At 40.8% G+C, this 15,224-nt stretch overlaps 1 protein-coding gene across 1 annotated transcript in view; it reads left to right on the forward strand.

Annotated features, from left to right (window-relative positions):
• Nucleotides 1-2,144: 2,144 nt before the first annotated feature.
• The window catches only part of LOC306802683 (uncharacterized protein), a gene marked incomplete at both ends in the record, with an annotated part of 70,020 nt that continues 56,940 nt past the window's right edge, over nt 2,145-15,224 (forward strand). Inside the window, one exon of the mRNA XM_079307180.1 lies at nt 2,145-2,728. Coding sequence (XP_079163306.1) covers nt 2,145-2,728 — 584 coding nt within the window. The remainder of the gene's footprint in view (nt 2,729-15,224) is intronic.

The raw sequence follows: 15,224 nt of genomic DNA on the forward strand, positions 1-15,224 counted from the left end.
CATAGAAGCCATTCTGTCACAAAATAGTATCCAGAAAACACATCAACAAAGCTGAATTTTTAAAATAAGGTGACTGGATTGCACTTCCACTAAAGAAAAGTCATCATTTACACCTATTCTGGTTCTTAATTTTGAACCCATCTTCCCTCTTCAGAGGAGCATGCTTTACTCATCTCACTACAACGTATTCCCAAATTATACAATTTTTTTTCAGTTCAACAGTTTTTTTCAGTTGAAAGCAATTATCTACCTTTCCTTTTAGTTTGTTTTTTTTCCTTTTCCAAGAAGAATAATTTTTCCCCTAGTTGGCATAAAAAAATCAGTCAGCCCTTGCAACTGGGAATTACCTCTGCTTACCAGAGAAGACAGTGTCCAGTCTATAAGGAACTTTATATGATAAACTACATAAAATAAAGCCAAACAATATGGAGCAGAATATTTTAAAACAGAAATATACCTGCATATGTTACTCAATGTCAAAAAAACAAAGTTATTTTATTTATTAAGAGCAGAGAGAAGAAACAAAATAAGCCCAACCAAATCTAAGTTTTTGTTGAAATTCTGATAAAAAATTGTGAACAGATATTCTAATTGCTTTTAATGTTAAGGTTAGCAAACAACAGTACTCCATTCTTAAACAGAAAAACAGAAAAAAGGTTTTAGAAATAGTCAGGAATTATCCTACCAGTTTTTAAACTAGCTGCAGTCATAAACTATGATTTTGGTCTAGTTTAATTTTGATGGATTTCTAATGGAGCTCACCAGGATAGTAATGTAAAATACTACATGAGCTTTAGGGTCCCTTCCAACCCAGGCCATTCTGTAAGTCTGTGAGGTTGCTCTGTGAGAAGGCAAGGCAGTAAAAAATTTTCAGAACTTTTCACAATTAAAAAATTACTTTTACTGCCAAATGCATCAAATTGATGAACCTGAAACTGACGGGTAGTGTGCATTTGAACAAATAGCTTCTTATTAACTTATGAGTAGACAATTCTACACTTAGCAGCCTGAGAGCTCTGTTTAATGGCAATGGGTCTCACTCATCTTCGCTACATTCTATTTAATATAACAGAATTCACTTGTTAAGGAGGCATTCTCTCCATTTTTTTCTAGATCCTTCTCAAAGATTAACTTAGACATAGACTATTGTCTAAAAAAGAACGCTTCTCAAAACTCCAAATGCCCAGATTTTTACTGCAAAATACTGTTTACAAAATATTTCTGGCACTCTGGAAGAATTAGAGATTCTAATTTAAATTTTATGACGCAGAAGCCAGAGGCAACATTAAATTTTTTAAGTCTAGAAGGGACATCCAAATGCCATCACAAATTCTAATCATATGCTGCTGGGACATCTAATCTTCAAAGTGTAAGTATCTTTTGGCAAGGAGAAAATCCTTTGAGTAAATATCACAACCTTCTTTTCACATCTGGCATTTTCAAATGGAGGGTCACTTTTCAGATCCACTCCCTTTCTGTCTTTTACCTAAGTTAGATAGAAAGTGTAGATACATCTTTGTCTCCTGGCTGACCAAGAGAAAAGAGAGAACAAATGACTGCCATACACAAAGATCTCTATCCAAATTTTTAACCAGACCGGAAAATTTCAATACCAGCTATATCTTAAGTGCTGCCTCCACGTTACGGTTCAGATAGGCACTCCAGCAAGTGCTTAACACCAGCCTTGTCTCTGAACAGCTATATGTCAGCAACTTTGTAAGATGTTCAGACTTAAAAAGCAGCGCACTCTTCATATGAACATCATCGCCTAGTCATTTAGCAAAACAAATTTTAATTTCGACACACAAGTTAATAGTTTCAAACAGATGAGGAACACCTGAGAAATCAGCCATTTCAGACCATTTTAATCAGTGCATCAGCACAAGGGGCTGGAGCCCTCCAGTGCGGGGGCAGCTCCAGGCCCCTTGCAGGGGGTTGGGCTGCTGGAGGGTGCCGGGCCTGGCCGTTGGTGACACTGCAGCGTTCTACCATTGCCTGGGTGATGTGGAACATGGAGCTGCCAGGGGCCCCCGTGACATGGCCCAGCCACGCCCTGCAAGAGCATAAAAGGGGCACAGGGCCCTGAGCTGCCCAGTCCCAGGAGTGCCGCTTGCTCACAAGGAAGCAGCTCCCGGGATCCCTACATGTCAGACAACATCGGACATGTAGAAGGACAAGGAGAAGCCCAACTCCCAGGCAGCCAGTCCCTTGCCTGCTCAGCTGGAAGAACAGGCCATCAGCAGGCAGGCGACGGCTCAGGCCTGTCCTTGTCAAACACTGAGGAGGAGGGGACCTTTGACAACATGGAGGAAGACTGGGAATGTGACATAGGTCGAGAGCTTTGCCACTGGGGAGATGTTTGCGGCCGGGAGCTTTGCCTTTGGGAAGATGTTTGTGGCCAGGAGCTTTGCCTTTGGGATGAGGTGAAAGTCCGAGAGTTTTACCAATGGCAAGAAGAAGTGACAATCCAAGAATTTTCCCCATGCGGAGCTGTAAGACAGCAAGAGTGGCGTCAGGGTGAGGCAGGTGTGAGAGTCCAGTGGGGAGATGGCACAGAGCAAGACGTGGAGCTGTACCGCTGGGAAGAAAGCCTGACGGAGCCCTACCACTGCCATGAAGAGCATGACATATGCCCAGAGCTGCCCCACGTGGACGATCCGAGATACCCCTGCCTGTGTGATGGGGATGGGCATCCGGAATCGCCTCCTCCGGACGATGTGCCACCTCCGTGCCACGTGCCACCTCCGTGCAATGTGCCACCTCCGTGCAATGTGCCAACTCCCAGCAATGTGCATCCTCCTTGCCATGTGCCACCTCCCTGCCATGTGCCAACTCCCGGCAATGCGCCAACTCCAGGAAATGTGCCACCTCCCAGCAATGTGCCACCTCCAGGCAATGTGCCACCTCCGGGCAATGTGCCACCTCCTGGCAAAGTGCCAACTCCCAGCAATGTGCCACCTCCATGCCGTGTGCCACCTCCATGCCGTGTGCCACCTCCGTGTCCTGTGCCACCTCCGTGCCGTGTGCCATCTCCGTGTCCTGTGCCACCTCCGTGCCGTGTGCCATCTCCGTGCCGTGTGCCACGCCCATGCCCTCGCAAATGCAGCTGTCCTCTGCACATACTGCCATGGGGAAAAGACAGTGGCAGAGACAGTGACCAAAACCTGCCTGAACAGGAAGGGAATGACAACGGCCAAAAGCCATCCCGACCGAAAGACAGTGTCAAGGTAACTAACAAACCCTGGCGGCCAAGGAGGGACGGGGGTGGCCAGGCGTGTGCCGTGCCAGGGCCTTCCAGCTGCAGCTGCGTGGTCACCCCAACACCCAACAGGCCTCCCCCGCGGTGTGCTGCCGCGGCCAGGCTGGCAGCTGCTGTTGCTCTGGCTGAAGCTGCTGAGGACACCCTGCAGCCTCTGATTCCTGAAGATGACCCATGCTGCCGCCTAGACACCAGCCAGGCTCTGTATGACTTAGCAAGGGACATCAGCTCTGACATCAGGCGAGCAGCTGCTGCTCTGGCTGACACTGATGATGAGCCCCGGCATCGTCTGATTCCTCAACGAGACTCATGCAGCTGCCTAGACATCAGCGAGCCCCTGCTGCCTCTGATTCCTGAACCAGACTCATGCAGCTGCCTAGACATCAGTGAATGCCCACTGGACGTCAGCCGGGTAACTGCTGATGACTCTTTTCAGCCTCTGATTCCTGAACAAGACTCGTGCAACTGCCTGGACATCAGCGAGGGTCCGCTGAACATCAGCAAGGAACCTGGTGCTGACGACTCGTGCAACTGCCTAGACAGCAGCCTGACTCTGCAGGACTTAGCAGGGAGCATCAGCTCAAAGGTGGTGGACAAGGCTATGCTTGAGGCATCTGGCCAGAAACAGAGGAACCAGGAACAACGCACGGCTTCAAAACCAGAAGGAGCAGCTCTAGAAGGAAAGGAAGAGGGCTCAAACCCTGCCCCACCCCCCCAACCGGGCGCCCAGGCGGTCAGTGAGCAGCAGCAGGAGGCTGACAAGGGAAAGAGCAAAGATCAGGAAGACACAAAGATATCTGAAAGAGAAATCAGCAAAAGCCAAGAAGAGTCCCAAGCCAGCACTGACGAGGGCTCAACCCAAGACGAATCCAGCAAAGGCAGCAATTAGCAAGCGTTAGCATCAGTGGTCTCAAACTGACCACCATCAGTTTATTATCCTATAGTAAAAGCATTCATACATTTTCTGTGTAAACTTCATGGACTACTCCACACAACATTGACTCCTTCTCTCCTTTCCTCTTCCTTCTATGTGACCAGCTAACCCCTTCCTGTCCCTAACACAACTACCTAACCCTCTCTTTCCCTCACACAAACATCCTAACTCTTCCTCCTCACAGTACAGCCAGCAAACTTTCCCTTCTCTCTCTTTTCCTCTGTCCTTCTAACTCCATACTTTGCTTTCTCATGTGAATAACACCTCTGTGCACTTTTACTCTTCTGTGATTGGTCAGTACACATCAGCATTCCAGGCTTCTTCAGTGCTATTCACCTGTCACAGCTGCACCCCACCACAGATGAGGCTCGGCCACTGCCCCATTCCTAATCTCCCGCAATGTGTTATCCTACAATTCGCCCTCTTTTCTTTTAAACCACAAATGCCACGTTTACCATTTCTCTGCAGGGCCCTTTGTAGAAAATATAATAAACATGGTACAAGCAGCTCTTACATAATTTCCATTAGTTCTGGAATGCATCTGTGAATTGACCCTTGTTTATTACCCAGATTCACAGAGCCCATATCATCCAAGTCTTTATACCTATGCCTATGGAATATTAACAAACACAACACATAAAGTCCTTACACCTATGCCTCTGGAATATTAGCAAGAATTTAGTAGCTGCAATTCACAAACACAATACATATGTTTCATCAGCAAATAAACATAATACCACTACTCTGTCTCCAGCTCCTTTATCTGCTGCTTTAACAAATTCTCTTGTTCCTTTTTCAGTTTCTGTTGCTTTTGTCTCCTGCAATTTCAGTACTTCTATCTGCTGAAGCAATGCTCTCTCTGAGTTCAGTCACCTCTTTTTTGTTTAGTTGGTCACCCCAAACCTCTCCTATGCGCCTTTTGTTCAGCTCTGACTCCACCTCTCAGAGCACTGTGTGGTTTTTATTCCTGTGCTTGTGCAGCAGCGACTCAGCAAACTTCCTCCCACACTCTCTGGGGACTGTGCCGCTGCCACAGCAAGGGATCCCAAGGGGAACCCTGCACCGAGTAGGAGTTAGCCACTGTAGAACCCAGGATCTACCAGAAAGGGTCCCAAGGGAAAGCCTACAGTGAGCAGGAGCTGCCCCAAGCAGAACCTAGTAGCCACCAAGAACGGTGCCAAAAAGGAGCCTGCATTGGGCAGGAGCTTTCCCAAGCAGAAGCTGGTAGCTGCCAAGAAGGCTTCCAACAGGGAAGCTTGCAGTGAGCAAGAGCTGTCCCTAGAAGAAGCCAGTAGCTACCAGGGAGGGTCCCAAGGGGTAGCCTGCATTGGACAGGAGCTGTCCCCAGAAGAAGCCGGTTGCTACCACAAGCTCTCCAGTTGGGATGGATGGAAGCAGGAAGAGTGGTCCCACTGTCCAAGATCTTGAAGATCAGTATGACACCATTGACCAGGAGGTGTCCGGTGGGAATGAGAAGTGTCCCTCTGTGCATTCCAGCTGGGCAAGTGGCAGCCAGCAACATCTGTGGAGGGACATCCTGGCACAGAGCACCGGGGCCCAGCGCTCGCCACCAGAGGAGGATGAGGGGGACGGAATCAGCCTCCTCCAGCTGTGCGAAGATGAGGATGTTCGTGTGCGCAGCTGGGGAGGTTTGTCAGCCGGCGAGTTCCCCCCACCCTCCCCTCGCCAGGCCTGGGCTGAGCCGGGCCCAGGTGAGCCGCGCTCCCCGGAGCCGCTCTGGGCCTCGGCTCCGTGAACACACATCCTCCCCACACAACAGAGGCTGAGGCTGCTGCAATGGCCTGTGCCAAACTTCTCCCTGCCAAGGGATGTGCCTGGGCCTTCACACATTAATACTTATTAATGTACCCTTACCTGTGTATTAGAAAAATTCTTTACATATACTATACTCCGTCTATAAATTTAGACCCAAATTTACTACAACTGCCCTTCAGTACCTAGTGCTCTGAATTTACATCAGTTTTATAATTTTGACAGTCCCCAAAACATCTTTCTGTTTCCTTTAGTACCTAACTCTATTTAAGAACATGTGCAATTTAAAACATGCAGATTTTCTGAGTTATCAATCAGTATATGTATTAAAGCATCTTAAAAGAAGACCAAAAAAACAAAAAAAAAAACCCAACAAACTAAAAAAAAAACCACAACTGTGTGCCTGCATTAGCTGGTTTTGTCCTCAGAATGACGTATCAGCCTTCAAATTTCATGCTAAGTCAGAGAATATATTTTGATCTACCACAGTACTGTCATTTTATATCCTAGTACACTGACTTTCATTAGCATTACTCTGTCAGGCAGATGGCTATATTTTTGTTTAAAGTGTATAGGAAATTGCCTGTTAATAAATTCCTATTCCCTTTTGATTCCATGGACTCAAGAGGGGTGTCAAAGGCTGCTGCAGAGTCGTGGCTCCCAGAAAGCAAGCTCACAGTTTACATGCAGGCACAGGCTCTCCAAGCACTGAAGGACCTCAGAACTACCCTTCACAACACAATGCAAAAACAAATTGGAAGTACCAAAACAAAGCAGGATACAAACAAAAAGCTGAGTTCCACTTTGATTGAGAGTGTCAAAAGCACCAGACTTTTTTCCTCTCAGAAGGAATTACCTGGAATGGATATGATTATCTCTAAGAATGCTATAATAGTTACAGAAGACAACAACCACATTTGCTTTCAAACACATTCCTTATTCACATTTCCCATGTTGTGAAAGAAAGCTAATGTTTATAAGGCCAAGTTTAATAGGCATAGTACATTAATCACAACACTGAAGACTTGGACTTCCATCTCTCTAACAGTCCATAATCTAATTGCAAATTAAAGGCCTGAAACCAAAACTGAGTGTTTCAACTAATGAAGGGAGGAAAAAAGAAATCAATGCACAAAAAGTACCTACTGAAGCGTTGGAACATATGTTTCCTATCACATGAAAACATATTTAAAAAAAAATTAAAATATAAGGCATGAACAAGATTTTAAAGTATTCCCAGAAATGGTAAATAACTAGTATTTGCTTCTTCATTATTATAGATATCAATCTCTTGTATAAGTTCAAGTGATTATTTTGGAAGCAAATAGCAAAACATCACCGCTTTTAGGGTAAGAATTAATCTTATCTCCAAGACAAGAAAAAGAGTAAACCTTCAGGCTGTCTGTAGGTCTGCAAGGATTTGGCATGCCCAGACCTTTAGCAGTCATATCCATAAGAATGATGTCTCTATGTTTCAAGATAAGAATTCTTTGGTGGTACTTCTGTAGCAAAGGTGTTACAACAAGGCAGTTAAAAAGTATAATATGGACAGAAACTTGTCCTGAAGCAAAGCATCCTTTCCCCAACTAAAACTATACTAGTAGGGTAAATCTAGTACCTTGCCAATGAAGGACTCTGCTAACACAGAACCAGTTTAACCTAGGCTGAGAGCAAGTGCAAATATAACCCTGTGAATCTAAGCAAAAAACCCACAATTTTTCAAATTCTCTATTTAGTATATAATGCTAATGTGACTGGCTTGCTAATGATAAATCCAAATGCCAAAACACAGTGGGTTTTGAAAGGTGTTAAGATCATTGTAGATCGCTATTTGCAAATCATTCTGTTTTCTTCCATTCAGGTTAAGATTCATTGGATCTTATCTGCAGGATGAAGTTCTCACATGACTCATATTTACTCTCTATTTACCACTTGAAAATAGAGAACTTTGGCCTACATTGGCAAAGCTTACAAATTTTGACCATAAAAATTATATGTACTGGCTACTACAATAATATATAAACTATACTTGGGATCATACTATCAAAATCAGTTTAAAAGCCCAATTAATTCTGAAGTGGTTCTTCCTGTCAAGAAGTCCAAGCTATTAGTTGAAGGCCAAGAATTCATACAAATTAAAGTAATTCACATAAAGAATTGACACCAGGCAACAAAATTTAATAAATTAATGCATTGCTGGATTAGTGCTTTTTAGTGATAATTATTTGTTCCTAAAGAAATTAACACTAACTGAACTAAATATCAGAGAAACCATACTTTGGGATCATCAAAAGATAAACATCTTTTTTAGGTTCTTTTTGTTTTGGGAATTTTCTGTTTATGTATTCTTAATTGATGCCCATCTCTCCTTCAGATTCTTCTATGAGACCCTGCAAGTTACAGGCAGCACATTTTCCTTTTTTATTAACAAACAAATTTTCTGAAAAGTGACCAAATAACATGGACCCCCAAATTTGTTTTCCGATGCCATGCAACTTTCCCACTATTCAAATGTGCCCAGTCTATAAGGAACACAATGGATTGTTGTTTGGTGTTTTTTTGAACATTAAATTAGTATGTGACATTAACATAACATGTCTGCTAACAGAAAGAGCAGGAACACTGGTGGAACTGCAAATAAACCAATAGTAACAGTGACCAGTACCGCTGTAACCCCAAGGCCAGAGAAAAGAAAGACCAAGCTTTTCAAAACTATTAACATTAAATTTGGGCAATCAGAATTCCAGGCAGCTTTACAAAGTGAAACTTAAAAATTTGTTTTATCTTAATTTTTCCTTAACATTCTAGCCAGAGGAAGAAATTCAGAGGAATTTCTTTTCTGCAGAACAGTACTATCACTTATCTTCCAGGCTGACATGCAAAGTGACACAAGGTATTGAAAACCCCTTTAAAACATATGGAATAAAATCTTAGACTCCTTGAAGTTTCCAACAAAATCTGCATGACAATTCATAGGACCCAGTAGTAATTGGTGGTCCTTTTTCCCAAACATTATGACTACAAACCTTCAGTTTGCAAGGAAATCTCCTAAAATATCAGTGTAATTCTTGCAGATATTTTTACATGTATTCTAAGACTCATTTTCTAGAGCACAGATTTTTATTATTTTTCTCTCCAAATGAAATATTCAAAATGTTAGATATTTTTCAATGCACAACATCTAATGCTAAAGGCTGACATACTTGGCAATTATAAAGTTTGATTAGGTGAAAATTAAATCAATGATAATACTGCAAAAATTATAATGACAGTTATAATGACAACTATAAACTGAACAGATCTTTGGTCAAAGTCCAAAAGTTAATGAGGCATGCAGGCAAGACACAAGACAGATATGTGTAGAGAAAACCTGTGAGGAAGACAAGGAAATTTTACAAAAATTCTCAAAAAAACCCGAAACAAAACAAACCCGAAAGACAGAAGATAAGTGGCTTTATCAAAAGGGAGTGAAAAGGAGAAAATGAGAGGTTAATTATTACTCATGCAAGATAAGTAGAGGTAAGATGGATGATAAGATGTTAGATGCACAGCTGAGACTTTGAGACTATTAATTACGAGTGGCTATACAAAGCTGGCCAGAGTTAAAGTGTGATAAAGCTGGTAGAGCTGTGCACTGCTTGCTTTGTAAAGAATGATCTACAGGCAATACTACCATCTGCCAGGCAAAGTGAGACATCATAAAAGGAAAACTTGGTACCATTTTCACATTCTTCAAGAATCAGACACTATAAAACTAGTTAGAGTATGACAAAATATTTCACTGGAAATACAAGAAAAAATGATGTTAGATGGGAATGGAGAAAATCTGGGTCACGGTGTACTCTGGCATTGTGACCACTGCAGGGCCAGCAGGTTGAGAAATGTGAATTTGGGCAACCTGTAAGTCTTCATAAAAACATCACTTTGTACATGATACAGTGTGATCTGAGTTAATCTCATTATTTGAGTTAAATTCCCAGAAGAGTGAGGGATCTAAGGCTCTAAGAAGGGTTTCCATTTGTTTTGTATCCTCTGGATCACAAGGTCTCTTTGGTCTGGCTTTTCTCATGAAGAAATCAGCAGAACAGGGGAATTAGTAAGATTTAGAAAATAGATGAGACAAGACTTAAACATCGAACACATGACTGTGTGAATGGAATGGAATAAAATACAGCAAATGGAAGCTTGGGTTGTTTTTTTTTAAAGATCAATTTAGCAAAGAGAGGAAAAGTCAAAGCAGTTGGCAGTAGGCACAGGAAACAAGAAGACTAAGTCAATAGTCAGAAAGGGAGATGGGATGGGACACTACTTCCTAAATAATGAAAAAACTCACAAACTTCAATTTGGATGGCATAGACATTTCATGTGAGACACAATAGGGTTGGGTTTTTTTTTATTACTAGAAATGTACATGGTGATGAGAATGTTTAAAATAAAAAACAGTGACCACATGCTGACTAGTCTGGAGAAAAAGAAAATTAGGGGAAGTAGAAATTAAATAGTAAATAATGCTGCACACACACACACACACAGAGATGTTTCTGTAAAATACACATATTGTTGAAATCAACAGAGCTACTGTCAATAAAGACTTGGTGAGGGAAAAAACCACCATGCTAAGCAGATAAATCCATATGAACATTTACAACAGATTTTCAGCCCAGTGCAGCATTTAGACAGCAATCAAAACAACTTAAGACTGCCCCCAAACCATGTCAGAAAATGCTAGGATCTGCTAGCTGAAAATAACAATACAAATTCCCTTTTCCATATTTCTCTTTAGCAGTGTGGCACTCATGAAGCTGCCATTTGCTCCACTAGGATGCATTATTATGTACACAGAGCCTCCCACAGCACCACACTGCTATTTGCCACCTCAAAGTAAGCTAATAATTTTTAAAATGCAATTAGAACCTTTCAGGAGAAAGCTCAAGTTGTGTTTGGATAATATGAAGTTAACTCTCTACTACATTTCACAGACAGGCACACCAAAGCTAATAAATTCTTCTCATGTCTTCAGATTATTAACACACCTACTGGCAATGTCAAGACGTTAGTTTAAAGAATTTCAAATATGAAACAGTTCAATAATCTGGTTTACGACAGCTGACTGACAAAGCTAATTAACTGCCTGGAGAAGATTCTTTATAAATGAAGCAACTTCTGTCTGAACATATTTTCAGGAACAACAAAATATTTGTTTTGCCTTTGTCTCTTCTCTCATATTTTCTCCCTTCCAGTCTTCCCCATCTCATGTAATCTTTTATCAAAGTTTCCTTGATGGTATTTATATATTGCCCTTCCTCTGACTTGGTGGATTCTTATTCTCTGTGTCCTTTTATCTTCCTGCTGGAAATTTCTACTCCTCTCCTACAGGCCTTTTCAGGCCTCCACAGAGCACTTTCAAATTTTGTGTCTTGCATCCCTATGCTCTCTGCAGCTGTCAGATTGCTGCTTCAGCACCTCCATCTCCTTCAGATTGTTTTCCTCATTGAGATACTTTCCACCATTTATCATTTCCAAAAAGAAAGGAACCTGTTTGCCTCCAGTTTTAGTTGCACAGAAGGAAAAGAGTACTTCAGGATTTTTTTCCTCCTTGACTCACTGAATATTACAATCTGGGGCAAAGTTCCATGTAAAGGAAGCTGACACTGGTAGCTCTGGTTTTTAATAGCCTTTATTGTCTGAAGGTACTATGATGCATCTGACTCTTGCCCTGAAAGACATCATTCTGCCCATTAGATGATCTCCTTACTGAGAACAACCTTTTTATTATACCAGATAGTATACCAGTATTAGACTGCCCTTTCTGCTGTCAGATAAGACAGAGGTGACAACAATTCTTAACAGGCCATCTAGGCATTTGATTTGGGGGGAAATAAAAGGACATGAACATGTGATTAAGGATGCATATATTATTAAAGGATAATTGGTAAATAATTTTTATTAATGAGCTTATCAGACTCAAGCCTGAGAGCCCATCCATAGATGAGCCATTCCTCCCCATCCCTCTTTAAAACTCACTGATTGTGCTTTGCTTTTATAGGTCTGTGCTAGCTAATTAGGGAATTTCAGTAATCTATTTTTAATATGTACCATCTTCTGTTCTGTTTAGTGCAGCCTTAAGACAGACTTTTATCTTTACTGCTGTGCACAGATCATCCGAAAATATAAGTTCTCTGCTACATGACAACTTATAATGAGCCTTAATGAAGCTTGGGAACAGCTGTTAAAAACTCCAGCTGAATAGGTTTGCCCAAGCAGCAGTAGCTTATAGTGCCTTTTCTCTTACAGCACTGTTGAGTCATCTGCTACTGTACACAGAATGAGAAAAATCAAAAATGAAACACCAAAGCTGGTTAATCCTTTTTTCCCAGACATTTTATTTTAATCAGAGTTTTAATAAGTACATTACGAACCGTCATCTCTTAAGCCTTTCACCTTTTTAATTATATTACTGCTCTGAACATCGACAAAAGCAAATGTTATTATGCAAATTTTGCTCCAAATTCGTGTCCTTACTGAGAGCAAAAGAAAGAGAGTTCAAACACCATTTTTAATTATACTTTAGTTAAATGAGCAGCAAATCAATAGAAATTACAAGAAGCTCTCGTGATTTTACGTGTTCCCTACACTAGAAAACAAAAGATTATATATTTTAAGTAGGATAAAGGATTTAAAGAACTCTGACAGTCAAACATGATTGAAACAAACAAATTCCCTTTCTTCATACCATTTGTTTTACTTTTTTGACCTTTAAATGCTTAGACACTAAACTATCTGGCATAAAGGACGCAATGCCAGACACTCAGTGCTTCTGTATTGCTTTTCTCCTTACAAGGATGTGTAGGTTTCCTGAAGCCTCTTCAATTTACATTTTTAATATCATTTGCCAATCATTCAATCAGAACATAAGGGAGCAGTTCACTTTCATGTGTCAACTCTAAAGCATACTGCATGAAACATGAGGGGTCTTTCTTTTCCCCCCTTCCAGCATCCTTGTTATCTAGTTTTGTTTCAGTAACACCTATGGGCTTAATTCCCACTCTACACAGCAAGGAACAGTTGCAACAAAAAGCACAGATCAAAAGCACATAGTTTAATTCTAGAGCCAATGGATGACTAAGAACTCATATGACAGAACACAGGAGGAAAAGGAAATGGATGATTGCACTGAACCTGATAAGCAGAATGCACAGAACACCTTCTTCTCCTCTCTTACCCTCAGCAGATATTTTCAAATAGGAATTTCAAGAAGCCAGGACTTGGTGATGTTGCCAACATTTTGAACAATTCATATCAACCCAACAGGGCCAAAAAGTCAACAAAAGCATTTTTATTCATTTTTCTGTCAGCTATCATAACTGTGCATTTCAGAATTTTTCTCTCTTAAATCAAAAGACATCAATGAAATGGTTCTATCCTATTGCATTTTCTAAAGTATTAAGAGCAATTATCAGAAAAAAATGTTATCTATATACTACAAACAAGCAAAGTTAATTAGGAGTCTATTAAACTTGTACTTCTATTCTTCCCCAGAATTCTGTGCACTGTAGGCAGGCACTCCTCTCTCTCTGATAAATGCTTGTGTTGCCATGCATGCTTGCAAGAGTTTCTCATGTTTCTGCAGTGCTATTAAACATGTTTACTTTATTGTTGTTTCTTTATTTTTGGTTCTGCCCACATAAGGCAAGGATCATTAGCCTGAGAAAGAATTTATTTCAGTAGACAGAACAGCACATGAGGTGTCCCAGCTCAAGGCAGGAGAATACTTGCAGGGTGACAGGCACTTCTACTTCCTCACCCATCACCACAGTAGTGTACAGAATTTTTATCTCATCTTTACTCATTTATTGGGGAAATTCTGTCCAGTTTAAAAAACTATTAAAGCCCACCAAAAAAATCTCTTAAGTGTTATTTATCTGTAACATGATTTTGGTGGCCCTGATGAAAATATCAGCAATACTTTAAATTACAGTTTTTCACAGAACTTCTCATTTAAAGTGACAATGACAGATACACTTTGATTTAATTTTTTTTTTTAAATTGCCTAGTAGTACTGGGAACAAGCAATAGAACATAACTCAATAGCTGTACAAACACTTAATCCTTCTCATGTTTTATACTGATACTCCTTATTTTAAATTAAATGTCTTTATATAATGCTGCTAAGAGTTACAGAGTAACCATGCTCTTAATCACCTTATGACATGAGAAGGGATCATAAAACATAGGCCTTGTGCTATTGATTCCCAAACATTCCCTCTACATGCTTTCCCACACAGACCATAGTTAAATTTTTGGGACTGTACCAAAGCCATCTCCTGAAACTAAAGAAATATTGATAAAACACAATCTGAACACTATTACGATGCCCAGGAATTTCAAATAAAAGAGTTGGGCTTTAAAGCTCCAACACAGTTAGCAAATATTCCCTAAGGGAAGAATTTAAAAAGGGAAAAAACAAAAAACCCTTGGCAAGTGAACCTCATTCTACATCATTCATTAACTGTGATACAGCAGTTACATGCCCCCAAACCCTAACCATGCTCTCTATGCAAATAACACAGGTTTAGATTAAAATAATGAGCCAGCTGAAACTTAAATGCACTTCCAGGGAATCAATTAGAGCTAAGCCATTGCTAAACAATGGACAGCCATGGCTGTACATCCCTGACTTTAAACAGGCTATTTTATATGCCTAAACTTCTGATTTCATGCTGACATTTTGCCAAACATCTAACTCTGCAAAAATTGAAATATTCTTTAATCAAAGTTTCAGGCAAACTATACTCTTCATCAAAACATATTTGTTCCAAACAATGAGCAGAGACACCAGCCTCACAAATTCAAGGTACAGCTACTCAGAGCTATTGCCAAATAACCAAAGTAATGTGAATTTAAAACCATGGCTTCATAAGGAGCTTTTTCCATGAGAGAAGGCATGTCGCCATATGAAGACATAAGAAACAAAATGCTCTGTTTTCCAGAACAGACCTTTCCTTCCAAGCTTAAATGTCAAAAATTTGTATTTAACAAAATGCATTTTCATAACTAAGCTTCATAAATTTGTATTGTGCTAGAGAGCATTCTGTCAAAAAACTCCCAAATAGTTGTCTTGGATGTGAAGTGTGAATGTAGCATTAACAGCAAGAGTATGTGGGAAAGGAGATCAGGAGGGATCAAGGGAGTGATAAAGAGCAAACACTTTGGGCCTGCATCAATAAAGGATACTAAACAGCATTTGCTTCACTGTAT

This window comes from Erithacus rubecula, assembly GCF_903797595.1.
Source record: "Erithacus rubecula genome assembly, chromosome: 5".
Taxonomy (NCBI): Eukaryota; Metazoa; Chordata; class Aves; order Passeriformes; family Muscicapidae; genus Erithacus; species Erithacus rubecula.